Below are 16,677 nucleotides of genomic sequence, written 5' to 3' on the forward strand. Positions count from 1 at the left end.
GGACCTCTGTCAAGCTTACGAGCTTTTAGTCCTGTCTCCTTCTCTGTCCAAGAGAAAAATAAAGACTGAATTGAATTGAATGCTTAATGATGTGCAATCTAATAGCAGAAGCTTTCTAATGTTCTGAACACCATCCACTATGTGAAAATTTATTAATAATGATATTAATGGTGTATTAGTGATCATAAGACTGTACATTTGCATGAAATGTGTTTGACTCAATTAACTTTCAGCATCATTTGATTCATATTCTATTAAGTACTAAAAGATATTATTCGTTCACGTAAAAAAAAAAAAAAATTCCTGGCTATGCCACTACTACATGGTATTATCTTGGTGTAAAATTTGGTAGCTGGCTAACTAGTAATGAAAGCAAATTCTTCTAAAGTTAGTGTTCCTTGATGCAAGTCTTAAATTTCAGTGTTAAGCAGAGTTCTCATGGGCACAAATACGTAATTTAGTAGAATAAGAGAAGGCTAAAAGTAAAATCGAAAGCTGCAGGAAGAATAATATAGCTATGGAAAATAGGCAATGAAAAACACCAGCTTTTCTGTATGAAGAAAATGCAGAAAACGGGCAATTTTCGTGGCTTGGAAAGCTAATGCCAGTACTAGATGGAATGTCATTGTAGGATGGCATGTTTATCACTCTCTCTTGTAAAAGGAGTACTTCTGCAAAATTTTGCTTGGAAGCAATCAGCTTGCAAGTCTTAAATGCATGCAAGAATGCTGGGTTCTTGGGAACAAGTTTAGCCAGCTGGCGCATTTTTTTTATGTGTGAACCTAATTTTGAAAGCAATAAATTCAAGCACAGAACCTGTAAGCGACTTAAAATATTTATTTCATCAAATAAAGGCTGACAATTTTTGAAATAAATATGAATAACTTGGGTCACTAAATTGCTTCATGGACAGTGCAGTGGCGATAGAGGCCAGCAAACCGAAAAGTGGCATAAGGAACTATCTTATGGGGTGCCTATATACATCACCTGCTAAAATGTCTGCACACATGTGAGTTGTGTTGAAATCACACACACAAAAAAATTACTCTAAGATTTTCATGCGCAGCAATCTGCTGTAGCTAAAGGTCAACTTGCAAATACAGATGTTTGTAGCACACATACAACTGAAGCATTGCAGCATGGTAATAAGTGAGCAGCGATAACAAATGGTGCCAAAAGTCTCAGTCTCTGGAAAAATGAGGTACGCTGGCCACAATGGAATGTCCGTAATGTTGTAAAATGTCAAATGTAATATGCTGACTACTTTTTCAAAACATTAGTAAAGGTGTTGAGCAAAGCGTGAAAGGAGACACTCAAAGCACCTATAACACATCTTTAACGTGACCAGCTACCTCAACTGAATAGTGATTGAAAAATAAGGCAGATATATGTTCACACCTCAAAAAAATTTTATGACTTGCAAGTCGCTTGTACAAAGGGGTTGATCTGAACTGCAAACAAGCCTTCAATTTTGGACTTGCAGAACTGGGCATGGTACGATCCTCATAAAACAATTTTCTGACAAACACAACAACAAAAAAAAAAAAAATTAAAAAAATATCACAGCTGCCATAAAGACTGTCACGCTCAAAGTCTCATTACCATTAAACAAATTCTGCTCAGGTGTAATGCTCACCTGGTAAACAGAACCACAGTCCTCAACTTAAGGTTCCTAGATAAAAGGTTTCAAGGTAGTGCCATTCTTTGATCTAGCCACATTCGTCCTCATTCTCACGCTCTCCTGCGATAGTCCGCACGCATTTGTCTTGGTGCAGTGAAATGGCATTCCAGCTGGTTAATGGTGGTGTTCACTTTTTTTAGAAAAGGTTCCAAAGTTTGGTTTATGGCAACATATGCATGAATAAGGATTTACTGCACGGAATACGGTTTAAAAATGAGTATTGATAATGTAGTACAAAACAAACTAGAAGCTATTTTTGTAAGTGTGCTGTGAAGTTTGGAACCTTCTGGGTGTACTACATATATACATATACATATATATACATATGGTGCTACATGTAGAGCGAGAAAGAGAGTGACTGTGGAGAGGAAAAGGTGCTATTTTCTGCAGTTATTCAGGGATCACCTCTCGACGCCACTCCAGGCAAGAGGAGGATGTGAACAAGAGGGCAGCGAGAAAGGGACAATGGCGCTACATTGAAACTTGTCTAGGAACCTTATCCACACTGAGCACCTTTAACAAAACAGGAGTTCTAAGGAGCAGTGCCACAAGTGCGCGTGGCATGCAGCGGCTGGTTAATGAGCACGAAGCTGCAAATAAATTCATTAACTTCCTGAGACCACAAGACATCTTGAGGATATAATAGTGTTCCAAGTCGGGTTTTAACTACAGATTTGTATGTTAAAAATGTTTTTTTTTAATGAATTACCAGTTAGATGCCAAAAGTTCCCATCTCCTGATGTTTGTTATAGTAAAAGCTACTTTTCTTTGCCTAAACCACAGAGATGAAGATGTAATATCATGTGGTAGGTTGCCATGTTGATGCCACAGCCTGGATTTTTACGTCTTTTAGTAATACTTGAAGCACACTTCGTGCTTTCTGTTAGGCTCTGCGATGACACAGTGGTTCAGATCAAGTTAGTGCAAGTTTTCTCAAAATCTGATGGCAACAATGTGATTAAACCACTTCTGTACACTTAATGAATACACCTAACTTTACATGTAGGATAAATATTTAAGGTAATTTTTTCCAAGTTCATATTGAAAAGGATTAAGAGCAATGTGCAATTTAATGTACAAGTGGTCCCAGGAGATTAAACTTAAATAGAGGCAGATTAAGAATTAATAGTGCAACAGTACTTCCTGTTTCATAATGTTACCAAGTTTTGGTGTTATTTTATCTGCATAAGTAATGTCGGGAAAAAATGCAGAGCTTTGATGTACGGCTTCCAGCAGACAACTACAAGAAGAAAGATGCTATCTTTGAGTCACCTAAAAGTGATGTTCTTTGGAACATTATACAGGCACAGTTCTTTCACACTCTCTTGCACTCTCATCTTTCACTCGATAAAGATCTGGACCAGTCTGGACGTTCTGTTTCTAAAGCCCTGTTCATTAGGAGCCACTAAAGAAAAAAACCCTGCACAATTCCTCAATGCTGTACCTTGGCTCAGGAGTGTTTGGCAGAGTTCTCATTTCTCGAGAATATTGAAATGCCTTTTCTGAGAGTCTCTACCAACCTTCACATGTTTCTCAAGAACATTTGTCATGGAAAAGCACAAAACCTCACAGGTATGAAAATCAACAGCGGAGCTGTTAAGAGACAACACATTCGTGCACACTTTGCACCTCTAGCATATTATCAATGTAACAACCTAAGAATGATAAAATGAGCAGTTCTGTCTAGAAAGGTAAATACAGCAATTACTCAGGCAGCCAACAAACTAAACAATAAATCATAAAGTGTGTGTGTGTTTGTGTACACTGATCAGAGCTGAAAAGCACTTGAGTTCATAGATGAAATTCGGGGCTTTTCATAGCAGCCAGAAATATTTAAAAAAAAGCAAAATAAAAACCAGACCCCCAAAACAAACAAACACATGGGAAAACACAACCTTTGATATAAAGCCCTTTCAATGCAATAATGAAGCATATAGCTGCTAAATAAATGGGGAAATTATGGTCATCAGATCCTCTCGTGATTTCTCCCTGGCACGGCGGGGCTATTGAGTCTACCAGCGAAAACATAATTTTGATGCTTTTGGGCCTGAGATGCACACACAACCAAGACATAATGCACAACTGGTCAATCAACAATCACTGCTGATTTGATCTTTGAATGACAACCGAAACAATGAAAAAAATTAGAAGAATGTGTGAAATGATTAAAAGACAGCACACTTCATTCCTTGTCTCTCTCTCTCTCTATTTCTTTTCTTTCACTGCACTTTCTGAGCCATCATGTTAAGGAAACTGCCTCCAGTTCTCTTATTGATCTTTTAGTTCCTCCATTCAACACAAACCAACACAAAAAAGACAGCGTCCTATGCCAGTGCCATTAGTGCAGAAGGTCAAAGTGCAAATATTTAGAGCAAGAAGAACAAATGTGGCATGTTAAAGTTTTCAAGGGCAGTCTGATGACATCAAATGCTAGCAAGATAAATATGAAAGTGCTTAAAAGCAGTTAAGGTAGCTTTACTACCACTGATAACCTGCTGTCAAAAAGTAAAGGATAATTCAATTAAGCAGTACGCTTGCTGAAATTCCTCATTGCAAAGTAGCTTTCATGATTATTAGGCTTAAAAAAAAAAGCTGCACTGGTACTAAAAGTAGAAAATCATCACAGGAATTCACCTACACCAAGTTGATGTGCCAGAATCTTCATCTGCTGTTGTTTACAGATGAAAATAGAGGCTTCTTGCAGATCAAAGGTAGTGCTGGCATCATGAAAGCTTACAGCAAAGGGTACAAATGGAAGCAGGTTGACAACAATCCTTCGTCGACTTTAAAACACCCTATGACAGTACTCACACACTTTCAACATCGCAATGAGCGCACACAAAAAGAGCAAGAACAGACGGGCGGCAGCACTAGCAAAATGGGAAAGGAGTTGTGGCAGCATAGTCCCAACTTCAGTAGAAACTACTAGCAACGCATGCTGAAGGAGGCTTTCCAATGACTGCAAGGCGTTCGCCATCCTCAGTGAGTTACTAAAGGAAAGGCAAATGTCAGTGCCATGGACACTGTGCAAAAGTGCTACGGCAGCTCCTTTTCACCAAAATAAGCTTCAATATTAGCAAATACTCTTCCATACCCAGAAGGAAGCAGTAATTTTTAATGGTGCTAGACTGTCGGTATTGCGAAGTTGAGTGAAGAAGTGCTGACCCTAATGTTCTACGAATATAGAAATGCAAAGTTTCTTATGCCACTGAACAGATTGTAGTCTCCTGTTTAGATCTTTTCAATGGCTCTCTTAGGCATGATGCACCCAATCTGAGGTAAAATGACCCACAGCTTGACACCAGAACGTGACTACCGTATACTCATTCATACCACAGTCATTTAAGAGCCTCCTTCATGCAAAGGTGCCTCCACTGCTGTCAAGTGAGTAGAACTATGTGCCCCAACACCAGGGCGGTTCCAGTATGGCATGTGCATGCGACATGGGATGCTCATAACATGCGGCAGCAAGTGTGGTCCCCTTTGTCTCCTGCAGCTTCCTTCAAATCTGGCAACGAATCGGCTGTAGATGATGGCCGGCCAGAGTATCGAGCATGAGTAGCCCGCGCTTCAGCCGTCAGGCGCACAGCTATCTCGGTGAACAGCTTGTCCACGTTGTCAGCCTCCTTGGCCGATGTCTCCACAAAGTACATGTCACTCCGCCGAGCAAACTCCTCACCAATGTGCGTTGGAATCTCCCGGTCTTCACGGTCAATCTTGTTCCCTAACAATCACAGTGCAGGCATAAACCAACTGTTGCTTCATAATCAGCAATTTGCCAATATCTCTTTTTAACTGCCACGAAAGTTGCAACCGTGTTCAGGCACAAAAGCACCGAATAACATGCATGCATTTCAAGGCTGTGTGCAGCTTAAAGGAACATCGGGTCAGTCTGAATATAATCGAACCAGTTCAGGTTTATTCTATCAACATTAGCAGCGACACCCAGCTGCCGAAAACATAGCAGGAAACCATACCTAAAATCTGCTATATTAAGATTATTGTTTCTTCCACTACTGTTTTGTGTGCAGATATATGTAAAACTACAGAGATGTGTGCATTTCTCAATGTGGTATTCACAGCCTGCATAGAGTAGAGCGTGATCATTCATAAGATTAAAGGTACAACCATGCACAAGAAAATAACTAGTGAAAGCTTAGAACTGAAGAGCTGCAATAGTAGCACCGCTTTCATGATTAGCGCACACTTGAGCAAGTCTATTTTGCTTACACGTGTTGCATGCTCAAGTGGATGCACAGTGGTACAAAGATATAAATTCAAGAAAGTCTTAGCACAACCAGTTTTCTACCAGGTGGAATATACAATGAAGGTAAACAGACTGAACAAATGTCAATAGCATGTTGACTTACCTACTAATGCCCGTAGGACTTTTGGGCTGGCATACTGTTCAATTTCCCTTAACCAGTCAGGCAAGCAGTCAAATGTTGGCTGGCAGCTGATGTCATAGACGAGAATGAGAGCATGTGCACTACGGTAGTAGCTTTGGGTGATGGAACGAAACCGTTCCTGTCCTGCTGTGTCCCATATCTGCAACTGCACATCGATCGTATGATGTAAGTACTACCTCTGGTTAAGGGATCTTTTTAAGAAAGAAAAATACACGTGGGATGCAGGTGTGCTCTCCTTAAGCAACTGCTGCACAGAAGCGGAGAGATATATGAACTTCAGTTTCAGTTTATTTGTCCTGCTCATTTACAGGAACAGGAGCAGAAGCTAAAGGCTTTAAAGCATGACAAAGGCCTCTGTTCCTAAAGCAGTTTGACACGCAGGTCGACGAGCAGAAGCTATGCAGCCCTTATTCACAAAATAGTAGTATTTCCTATAGTAATAAGCAAGACAAAAACTTTGCCTGCTTCAGGCACGAGACCAGCTGCTGCTTATGGAATTAGCACATTATTTTGTTCTGACACCATGTATTTCCAAAAGTGATGATTTAATATGTTCAAAACTTCCCGAATTTCATCAATGCTTCTATAAATTTGGTGGCCTATATAATAAAGCTGCTAATGGTAGAATATGGTCTGTTGTTTTAAATGCAACATATCTTGCTGAAATTTTCACAGTACTTGTCTAAGGAGAGCATTCCTCTATCTCGCATGCATGTGAATAGGGAAGGCGAGATATACGACTGCTGAAAGAACGAATGAACAGTAGGTAACAGTCAATACTTACTTAATTTCACTATAAATATGAACTGGATCAGCTTAAAAAACACTCATTTCAAGAACTGTAGAGAAAAATACCATAAAATACCAAGCAAGTGCCCTAGACCATTAACCCTTTCAGTGTCTCTGGTATACCGGTATGTTTCTGCGTTTCTGTGCCGCCATGTTTGTTTTGACATTTCTTTTGTTGGATACGAAAGTGGGGCCACACCAAGAGAGCATGTGCCATTACCTGTGTCATTTTTTTTCATTTCTACATAACCAAAAATAAACCGCTGTGTTCGTTTTATAATATATGAGAAAAAGAGAACCCAACGTTGAGGGTGCGTTGCCTCTGAAAAAAAAACCCAGCACTGAAAGGATTACCTGACACACACGTAACCTTCAAAGAAGACAGGTTTGGGGCAGGTGCATCTTCTACCACACTGTCGAAATGTAGGAAGCACGCTTGTTAGATCTGGTAACATGAAGTTGGCATCTGAACCACATGGCATGCACTGGAAATTACCTTGGCAATGTTACAAGGGAATGGGCAAAAAAGCAAGCAAGATTCTCACCACTGGTTTTAAATTTTATTTGAGAACACTTTACCCTTTCAGGCGCCAATTTTCTGCATTCAAAATTTCGTTTCAACACATTTTTTGTACCTTCAGAATCATAAAAACCATATAATAGCTACTGAACAAATTAGGAATTTTCAATTCTTCAGTGAGTTTTGTAAGGTTTACAGAATGTGGACTCCAGGCAAGAACTTTTTACAGGACGTCAGGTATAGGAACATCAGCCCTTTCATGTATAGCATACATGGACTGCACCTATCCAGACACTTGCAGTATATTTCTGATGTAAAAGATTGCGGAAACAATGAAAGAAGTGAACCCGATACATGACGACAAACTAACAACGATGTTAAATATCCAGCCTTCTATCTTTCAACTCCTATTACTGAAACTCTTTATACTTATTATTCAAACTTGCTGCACAGCTCCAATCAGAAGTGCTTCAAGATGTCTGCAACACATTTTAAATATCATAATTCTAAACAGTGCTTTTGATTTTGATGCACTATCTTCATGTGCACAATTGTGCACATAGCGCCTGCACGGGTTAATAGTTGCCTGTAAGTGGTTAGGCTTTCTCTTTCTAACGAAGGATATTGAATGTTTTCGGTTGGAACACAATGTTCAATCCCAGCACACATTGTGTACTGTTGCGTGCTGCATCAGAAAGGAGGCCTCAGCACATCATTCAAGAGAGGGATTACACATTTTTTATACCATCCTATTATTCTCAAAGCTTTTAAATATACAGTTGAATCCACTTAATTTGACCTTTGCAAAACTGCAGGACTTGGTCAAATTATTCTAAAGGTTGAATTAAGAAAGGGTGGCGAAATGAACAAATTCAAATCTTTTTTCATTCCTTGAAACAGTACGTAATGTCTCTTTGCTTTTTGCTCTTCAAGCACAAGTCAACGAGCATGCAATGATGGGCACCGACAAGTTCAAATGATGCCTCAGTGTCAGACTAAAAAGAGAAGTTCTGGAGTGTTCAGCACTTGGTGGCTCCAGCAGGATGCTGTCAGCAATGGCGTCAGTGTCACTCTTGTCACTACAGTCTGCATGGCCTATTCGTAGTGTTTTCAAAGCTTTCAGTAACTACTGTGCACCTGAAGAAATGCTGGTGGGAGTTGAATTTACCATGCTTAGGCGTTTGAACTAAACGAGTTTTCCTTCCATAGTCCACAATGAATAGTTCCTCGCCGGGACTTTGCAATGCATTAAAATTAAACAAAAGTTGGTTGAATTAACAGGAGTCAACTGTAGGTGGTGGGCTTGTTTGTGAATAAAAGGAGGGTCCTCATTTAATATTTGCTTGCTTGGTATTTTATGGTAATTCAGTAAGGTCGTGTTTTGGGACACCAGGTACATATACAAAATATCACAATGAGATGCAAACATGAGAACACACTGGAAAAGGAGTGGATGGGCGCTCTTCTGCCCATTTTTTTTACGTTGCATCTTCTTTAGCAATGGTTATTTTTGTACGTTCAATATGTACCAACTCGTCCATCAAAACACAGTATTTGCCCCGTCTACTTTACCTACATGCCTGAATCTTTGATTAACTTGGAACATGTGAATGGAAGTGATGAAACAAACGTGTGATTTCTGCAGGAGTTCTACCAATCAATGCTTGTGTATCTCTATAGTACTTGCATCTGAAACTGTATTTCTGATGAAACTTACACCTTTGCATGACTTGTACTAGCATTGCTACCTTAACCCCTTCAGGTGAAAAAATGCTCTGTGCATTCAAAATTTGGTTTCAGTACATTACTTGCATCTTGAGAATTGTGAAAAGTAAAGAGCTGTAGAACAACTTAAGTATTCTCAATTCTTCAGTGTATTTTGTCATGTTTACAGAATGTGGACTCATGTGAGAACTGTCTACAGGAACATCCGATATGAGAACATCAATCATTTCATGTCTAGCATACTTGGAAAGAACCAATCCAGAGATGTGAAAAATATGCCTGATGTTTTAACATTGTGACAAACAATGAAATAAATTAACCCGCTACATGTCGGCATGTTGACCTCATAAGCAAACGTGCAGCCATCTGCTTTTCAACTTGTGTTATTAAAACACTTTGCACATATTATTCAAACTTGCAGCACATGTAAAATCACAAGTTTTTCAAGATGAATGCAATACACTTTAAATAGAATTATATTCATCAACACTTTCGCTTGTGATGCATTATCTTGACATACACAATTGTGCACACAGTGCCTGAAGGGAATAAATACCTCTTAGATGGTCCTTCAAAGGTGGACAACACAGCCAAGATCCTTAACTCGCTCACAGCAAAGAAAAATTGAGGTTTTCGCGACAAATGCAACACACGAAGGGAAATCAGTGCATCAGTTACCTGAAATATTTAGTATGCTGTGTACAATGCATGATCTAGTACTGCTAAAATCAGAACATTGTTTGAGCTATAGCAAAGTGATAAGCTGAGGCTACATCAGTTTTACGCACTACGCGCAACATACAGTTGTGGGTGAACAATGAACCCAGACAACCCTTCAGACCAATAGCTCAATAGCTGCAGTAGGACTGCACATTCTTCAGACGCTTTTCTTTCCACAACTGCGCATTTCCTACTGTGCCTGCCAAATAAACAAATAAAATAAGATTTAAGAACAATAATAAGAAAAGATCTGCGCGCAAATCGCGCAACTCGGCGACATCGGTTAGTTTCGAATATAAATTCCGACACTCGTGCTGGCGAACGCCACTACATCAAACAAGTGACGAACATAGGTGAAACCGAAAACTGAACATGCTTCTAAGCTCGTTCGCACGCCGATGGTACAAGGAACAGGCAGGGCCTCTTACTTTCACTTTCTCGCCGTCCACTTCGACAGTTTTGATGAGAAAGTCGACACCAATGGTGGCCCCCTGACCCGGAGGAAATAGACCCTGAAACGCAGCCAACAGGAACTCGTCAGCCCAGTGGAAATTTCGGAACTGCGCAAAGAGTATCAAAACCCATATGGTTACCTGCGTGAATCTCCGGACAAGGCATGTCTTCCCGACACCAGCGTTACCTATTAGCACCACCTTAAACAGAAACTTGTAATCTTCCATGATTCCCGATGTCTGCGAGCAAAACACAGTATTGAGAGACCGTTAACTTCTGAACACCAAAAGCGGAACTAGAAATTTCGCCCCGAAACATCCCACTCGGGAACGCGACAGAATCTGAAACATCAGAAAATATACGTACCAGGTGTGCCCGCGTTTAGCGTACCCGCATCTTGAGAATTCTTGCAGAATTGTGCTTCTGATGAGGAAGCAGCAGCGCAAGACGACGTACTTCGTTTCACATGATGGACGTTGGCTGCTCGCATGGAGTCACACGCGATTGCCTAATCGCTGCATAGTTTTCTTGCAGAGACAGTGACCTGTGGTCTACTCGGGCACATGCACCACGTAAACACAATGTGAAATGAGCAATTTGTAGCGGCGAGGTGTTGATTCAACACCAACCACAAGATGAAAACGCGACTTTCGGTGCTTTCAGTTCAGCACTGAGCGCAAGTATCGCAGTGATCCGCAAGGTGGAGCATTCGATCAGCTGATCTCGTCTGGGAGAGTGACGTTTAAAACCCTTCCAAGGCTTTTACGCCTTTCCATAATGTCTAAACACGCAGTACGAAGCACACCTTTAATGCTGCCATTTTTTTATCAGGTGAAGGCAGTTATTTTTTTGCAATTCCCATGCATAATTTGCTAAGCAAGAGGTAAAGCGCGTGATATCCTGCTCGCTAATGCTTCAAGCAATAAAAAGTGACACAATAATGTAACTGACTTAAAATGTTATTTTCAATAGAGGTCAAAAACTTTTGTTCTGGTTGTTTTATTTAATACGTAAGCACATTTGAAGAAGTTTTTTATTTTTTTGACCAGAAATAAACCTATATGCTGCGCCTCTATCGGCGAAAGATCATATTTCTGTTCAACAACAGAGCTGACATTTTTGTTTTATTTTCATTCCCATCAGTGTTGTGTGCGGCGGACATTCGCGTTCGCCATTTTGTTCCAGTGAGGAGTAAATCGCTTTTTATTACTGCCATGCATTGATTGCGCAGCTTAAGCGACCCTCGTGTCGACATTGTGTACAGCCGCATAGTTGTAGTTTGCCTTTTTAATATTCAATTATGGAAGAAGACGTGTGCGAAGAGTACAAGTCGTCGCTGCTGGATCTCACATGCAACAGCAAGCCGCTCATCAATATGCTCACGATGTTGGCCGAAGAAAACGTCCAGCAAGCTCCAAGGATAGTGCGAAGCATCGAAGAGCACTTGCAGAAGGTTCTCTTTGTTAAGATGTTTACTAGAGAATAATACGACTACCATCGAAATGCTATCGTCTTGCGTCATGTTAAAAATTGTATGTACTGTGTGGAGGGCCTGATAGTACTCATGCATGTTGACATGACTTGTAAGCCCGTAAACAGTGTCGTAGTAATATTGTGTAGAGGCTCAGTTTCAATTATATTTTACTTGCTCTGACGAGTGGTGCTTCTCAATGGCGACCAAGCGTTTGTGGCCGCATTGTTGTTGTTCTCATTGGCAAAGATCGGTTAAGCGCTACCTCGGTGACGACGTCACTAGGGAAGATTTACATCGATCTCGCGATCGAAGATTGCTCGTAGTAAGTATTTGCTGTGGTTCGCGGCGCCGTCAATTGAAGAAATAACCATCGCGTACGATCCGCAGCGTTCGACCGCTGCGTTTCCAGCTGTCTTCGATCTAGGACGGCCCTCAATTTCGGCACTGGATTCAAGGAAGCCTAACCGTCGTCCAACCGCGCAAGCCACGCGGTACGGTTCAACGGGGCAACGAAACTAGATCACTGGGAATCAAAACGGGCTGCCAAGTTGGCCGCCGCATGTATCTCACTTGGAAGATCGCAGCAAGTTTTGCTGTTCTATCAATAAACTGTTCAAGCTGCATTGAATTCTTGTTCACTACGCGTTTATTTTTATTTTTTTACCTCCCCCCATCGTTCAAAATGAAAATGGGTGAAGCCGATAACAACCTTATGCCTTTCCTACCATTCAGTCGTTCTATTACGGTGCCCTCGAATGTTTTTCAGTGACTCTACAATAAGCTTTCAGAAGTGCGGGTAACGCAACACATGGTGCCGTTTTCTTATTGACAAATGGCGTTGACCTTTGGCATTACTACCAACCTGGAAGCTGCTTGTGTAAACTTGGGGCTGCAGCGAGCGAAGCTGTCAGGGATTTTTCACAGATATTCGCAAACGCAAATTTCCCAGTGTACTTGTGTGTGAAGACTGCTTGTGGTGAGTATCCTTTTTCGATCATGTTTCTTCTAACCCCAAGTTTCTCTTCTAGGTTCCCATAGAAATGAAGCTGCCAGTACTATACCTAATTGATTCCATTATGAAGAATGTTGGAGGTGACTATCGTGCATTGTTTACACAAAACATCGTTTCCAACTTCTGCAACGTTTTTGAAAAGGTACACGCTTTTCTTACTTTAATACAGTCTGTCATAGGTAGTAAAAAGCCAGCCACCACTTCTATTAAAAAATCATTAACTTTGCAGAAAGAAAACTTGCTTTCTTAATGCAAGGGGTGCCGTACAACTACGTAGTACTTTTTGAAAAGCTGTTTGGGCCCTGTGTCGGACGTAGTAAACTTTTTGATATATACATTAAGCCTTGTTAACCTGTAGCTATTGCTTGGTAAAGAGTGGTTTAGATTGCATCAACAAAGGTGTCAAGCCAGTAAATTAATTCAGCATGCAGGTTCTATAGTGGCTGATAATACGCGCTCAACTCTCTTGACTTTAGCCTGGTTGTACTTTTTACAAGTACTTTAGTCTGGTTGTGGCAATAAATGAGCAGCTGTGACACTTTATTAAGCTGTATGATGAAATAAAAAGTGTATCGTGTTTGGAAGCTTTACATCAAGATGGAGTAGAATGGTTGGTGTATTTACTCAATCATTTGCATCTTTGAGTTCTTGTGGAACATTGTCTGCTTGTTTTTATCAGTGTGATGTGTACTTGTGACCATGCTTGTAGGGGGACGAGCGAATGCGCATGCAGCTCTTCAAATTGCGCCAAACCTGGGTGGACATTTTCCCAAACAAGAAGCTGTTTGCCCTTGACACTCGAGTGAAGCAGATGGACCCAGCATGGCCAGTCATAGCAAAGGAACCGCAGCAAACATCGATACATGTCAACCCCAAGTTTCTTGAAGCCAAAACGGTGAGGCTACTGTTTTCATTGTTGGTCCTGACTATGTCATCACTATGTTTGGAGGTGCCCAGTACAGTGTTTTCAGTGTTCGCATGTTTCTTGTGTTGGTGGCGTGCACCACTAAGCTACGTAGCTTGTATCAACTACTGTCATTAAGCTTTGCATTGACTTGTGGGCAATCTTTTATGTAACATTTATTGTGAGGCATATCATAAGAAGCCAACAAACACTGACACCAAGGACAATGTAGGGGAAATTACTTGTGTTTAATGAATGAAACAAAGAAACAATAAATTAATGGAAATGAAAGTGGATGAAAACGCAACTTGCTGCAGGTGGGGAACGATCCCACAACCTCCGCGAAGATTGTGGGAAAAATTCTTCTAATTTATTGTGAGGGTATGCCTATACCAATAATGTTCTTACTTGGCTTACTTGATAAGCCTTCATCGTTAAAGCCCTGCATTTTATCCATAGACTCACTCTTTTTTTCCCTTGGAGTAGAGGATTGAGGTGCTGAACATTCCAAGTGTACTTGGCTCACATTACAGCACCAGCCTCAAAGCATGTAAACTAAGTTTAATGGTAAATTTGTTTATCTGTGTAGTCCGTGCTTATTACTAGTGTTGAATGTAGTTGGCACGAAAGTTTGTTTCCTGTACTTCCAAGCCTGTTTTTAAATCTTGCAGTTGCTCCTGGTATAATGAGCATGAAGTAGCATGCCATAATTAAGTTGCATTTCAGTAGCACTTTGCATCACATTCACTTTGTGCAGCTGTTACTCCATTCACATGGAACACTCTCATTTCCATTAATTTCCATTAAAGTCAATTTGTTTGATACTATGAGACTAAGAGATTGTGTTTCATTATGTAGCGGCTGTGAATCAAGTTGCTTCTACTCGACATTCAGCAGCAAATCAACAGCATTATATCACTGGTACACATTTATAGCTGCTGCCTTTATAGCTGCTGTTTTTATGTGTGCCTCTGAATCTATTTTTCATGCTTGGCATTGTAATGGACAGCTCTTCTGTGAGCTCAAGTGTTTTGTGTTTCCAATCTAATGTGAAATTTGGGAACCATTTCGGAGGCTAAAGATCTTGCTATAGGTTAGGGCATATGGTGCTATAGACTGGAATGTGACTGGCGCTAGTTGTTAATGGGACTTATTGAGATTCCATCATATTGGAAATTAAGTTGCTTGATGCGTGTTCTAGTTGTTCGGGATCTTTCTTCACTCTCCTGAATATCTTTGTTCATGCACTTCCTGCAGCAAAAACTATCATGGTTACTAGGTTCTTAGAGTGACATCAACTCGATGCCTTCTTTTTGGTCACTTGCCCTGGCATATCTGGCTGTGCTGTACTGTAAGCAAGTAATTAATGTGGAGCCTGGCACACTGTCACATATCATCGATACATCATACATCCTTCATCTGATCTTGCTTTTTGTTCGGACACATGAACATGCTTTTTTTTTCTTTCCTGTAGAAAGGACAAGAGCAGGAGACACTGGAACAGCAAGCAGCTAAGCTTGCTAGTTTAAATGCACTTAACAAAGCAACTACTGAAAAGGTACTGATTGGGGCCCTCTTGAGCGTGTCGCATTCTACTCACTCATGTTACTGCTGTAATTATCTGCTGCCTTATTATACATAAACCATGCTCCACTTCAGTAATTCCATGCAGTTTCAACAGCTGAGAATGCTAAAAGGCAACTTGTGCTTGTTTGTGACGAATGTGCACTGCTGCATATTGCAAAACCTTGTGACAGTTGGTTTGTCATGGTTCTGCAGTAAACTGCATGCGTATATATCAAACAAAATAAAGGGAGCATTGTACCTAAATTAAAGAAACTTCACAAGCTTTAGTGTAGCTATGTCATGGTCAGCCTTGTTTTATTTGCTGACTGAGTAAACTGTAGCCCTAGGTATCATGCTACTGCATGGAATTAGCGATGTGGAATGGGCTACTAATGTGGAGTGTGCAGGAAGGCTCCTTAATTTTTTTGTATTGTGCACTGGTGGTGTTTGTTCTTGAGCCAAATGCTTGCAATCTCTTTTGTATGCGTGTAGTTGAGACTGTTGACGCTTGCTGAATTAAAATAATTTGGATCAACATGTAGATGGCCATGGATGCCCGTGTAACACTCTCTGGTGCTTCCTTGCCCAGATCCTAAATGTTGGTGTGCCTTCGACAGAAGGGGAACAAGTTCAGAGGTTGCTTCTGCAGAAGCAACAGGAGTTCATTTTCCTGCAAAGGCAAAAGCTTCAACTTGAGTTGCAAATGCAGCAACAGCAACTGAGACAAAAGCAAGAAGCTGAGGTAGCTAATTCTCTTGAACTTTCTTTACATATCCTTCTGCCTTATTTGCCAGTGCTCTTTCAGTGAAGCACAAGTTTTATTTCCAATAGCCACCTGCACATAACGCTGACCACTGTCAGTGACGGGTCAAGAATGTGGGAGAGGCTGCACCCACATGAATGTGTTGAAGCCTCTCTCTGTCCCTTTGTGTTTCTGAGAAATAACTTCAGATTGCACAAGTAAAATGAGAAATTCCCCAATGTTTCAACAAGCACACTGTCGGCCACACATTGTGTGTGTATAGAGAAGACATGCAAGTGTGATGGTGAATGAGGTGGCTCATGGCAGAAACACACAGATTGTAATGCAGGGGACTCTGAAGATAGGAATGGGATAATCCTGATCCCAAGTCCAAAGAACTTTGTTGCAGTCTAGGGGAGTGTGTGAGCAGCAAGGTGTTTGCAGCTGCCGACAACATGCACCACAGGAGAGTGTGCTAAATACGTCCACAGACATCGGTACTGCCTGGGCATTGGGGGAAGAAAAACGACCTTCCTCCCTTCACTGAGTGAGGAAGTCAACGCCACATCTCTGGCATGAGCGAGGGGAAGATAGGCGCCTCAATAGCAAGGAGGAGGAAAGAGTGCGAGAACCATACGAGATGATCTAATACACACATGTTCCCTGTGAGAAACATTGACTC

General features: G+C 40.9%; 2 protein-coding genes across 6 annotated transcripts in view; one reads left to right on the top strand and one right to left on the bottom strand.

Moving 5' to 3' along the window:
* Positions 1–819: 819 nt before the first annotated feature.
* LOC126535812 (ras-related protein Rab-30-like) lies at positions 820–11,017 on the bottom strand. The gene is made up of 5 exons (XM_050182636.3): positions 10,664–11,017; positions 10,438–10,536; positions 10,273–10,356; positions 6,052–6,235; positions 820–5,405 (listed from the first exon to the last, which is right to left on the bottom strand). The coding sequence occupies exons 2-5, from the start codon at positions 10,522–10,524 to the stop codon at positions 5,134–5,136; spliced, it is 627 nt and encodes a 208-aa protein (XP_050038593.1). The 5' UTR covers positions 10,525–10,536; positions 10,664–11,017; the 3' UTR covers positions 820–5,133.
* A 403-nt stretch (positions 11,018–11,420) lies between these two features.
* The window catches only part of Pcf11 (Pcf11 cleavage and polyadenylation factor subunit), a 98,858-nt gene continuing 93,601 nt past the window's right edge, over positions 11,421–16,677 (top strand). For 3 of the 5 annotated variants that reach the window (XM_050182594.2, XM_050182597.2, XM_050182595.2), the window contains exons 1-5: positions 11,421–11,750; positions 12,800–12,925; positions 13,493–13,678; positions 15,162–15,245; positions 15,843–15,995. In XM_050182594.2, coding sequence (XP_050038551.1) covers positions 11,598–11,750; positions 12,800–12,925; positions 13,493–13,678; positions 15,162–15,245; positions 15,843–15,995 — 702 coding nt within the window. In that variant the 5' untranslated portion in view covers positions 11,421–11,597. The remainder of the gene's footprint in view (positions 11,751–12,799; positions 12,926–13,492; positions 13,679–15,161; positions 15,246–15,842; positions 15,996–16,677) is intronic. The other 2 variants (XM_055073447.1, XM_050182596.2) reach the window with 2 other exon arrangements.

Source organism: Dermacentor andersoni, chromosome 4, assembly GCF_023375885.2.
Source record: "Dermacentor andersoni chromosome 4, qqDerAnde1_hic_scaffold, whole genome shotgun sequence".
Classification (NCBI taxonomy): domain Eukaryota; kingdom Metazoa; phylum Arthropoda; class Arachnida; order Ixodida; family Ixodidae; genus Dermacentor; species Dermacentor andersoni.

What these genes read in the sequence shown, in the direction of transcription:
- LOC126535812 (XM_050182636.3), bottom strand. Translation starts at nt 10,524, where the DNA reads ATGGAAGATTACAAGTTTCTGTTTAAGGTGGTGCTAATAGGTAACGCT. An exon ending in TTGTCCGGAGATTCACGCAG is followed by an intron (nt 10,357 to 10,437) that starts GTAACCATATGG and finishes GCTGCGTTTCAG; the next exon opens with GGTCTATTTCCTCCGGGTCA. An exon ending in TGGACGGCGAGAAAGTGAAA is followed by an intron (nt 6,236 to 10,272) that starts GTAAGAGGCCCT and finishes ATCGATGTGCAG; the next exon opens with TTGCAGATATGGGACACAGC.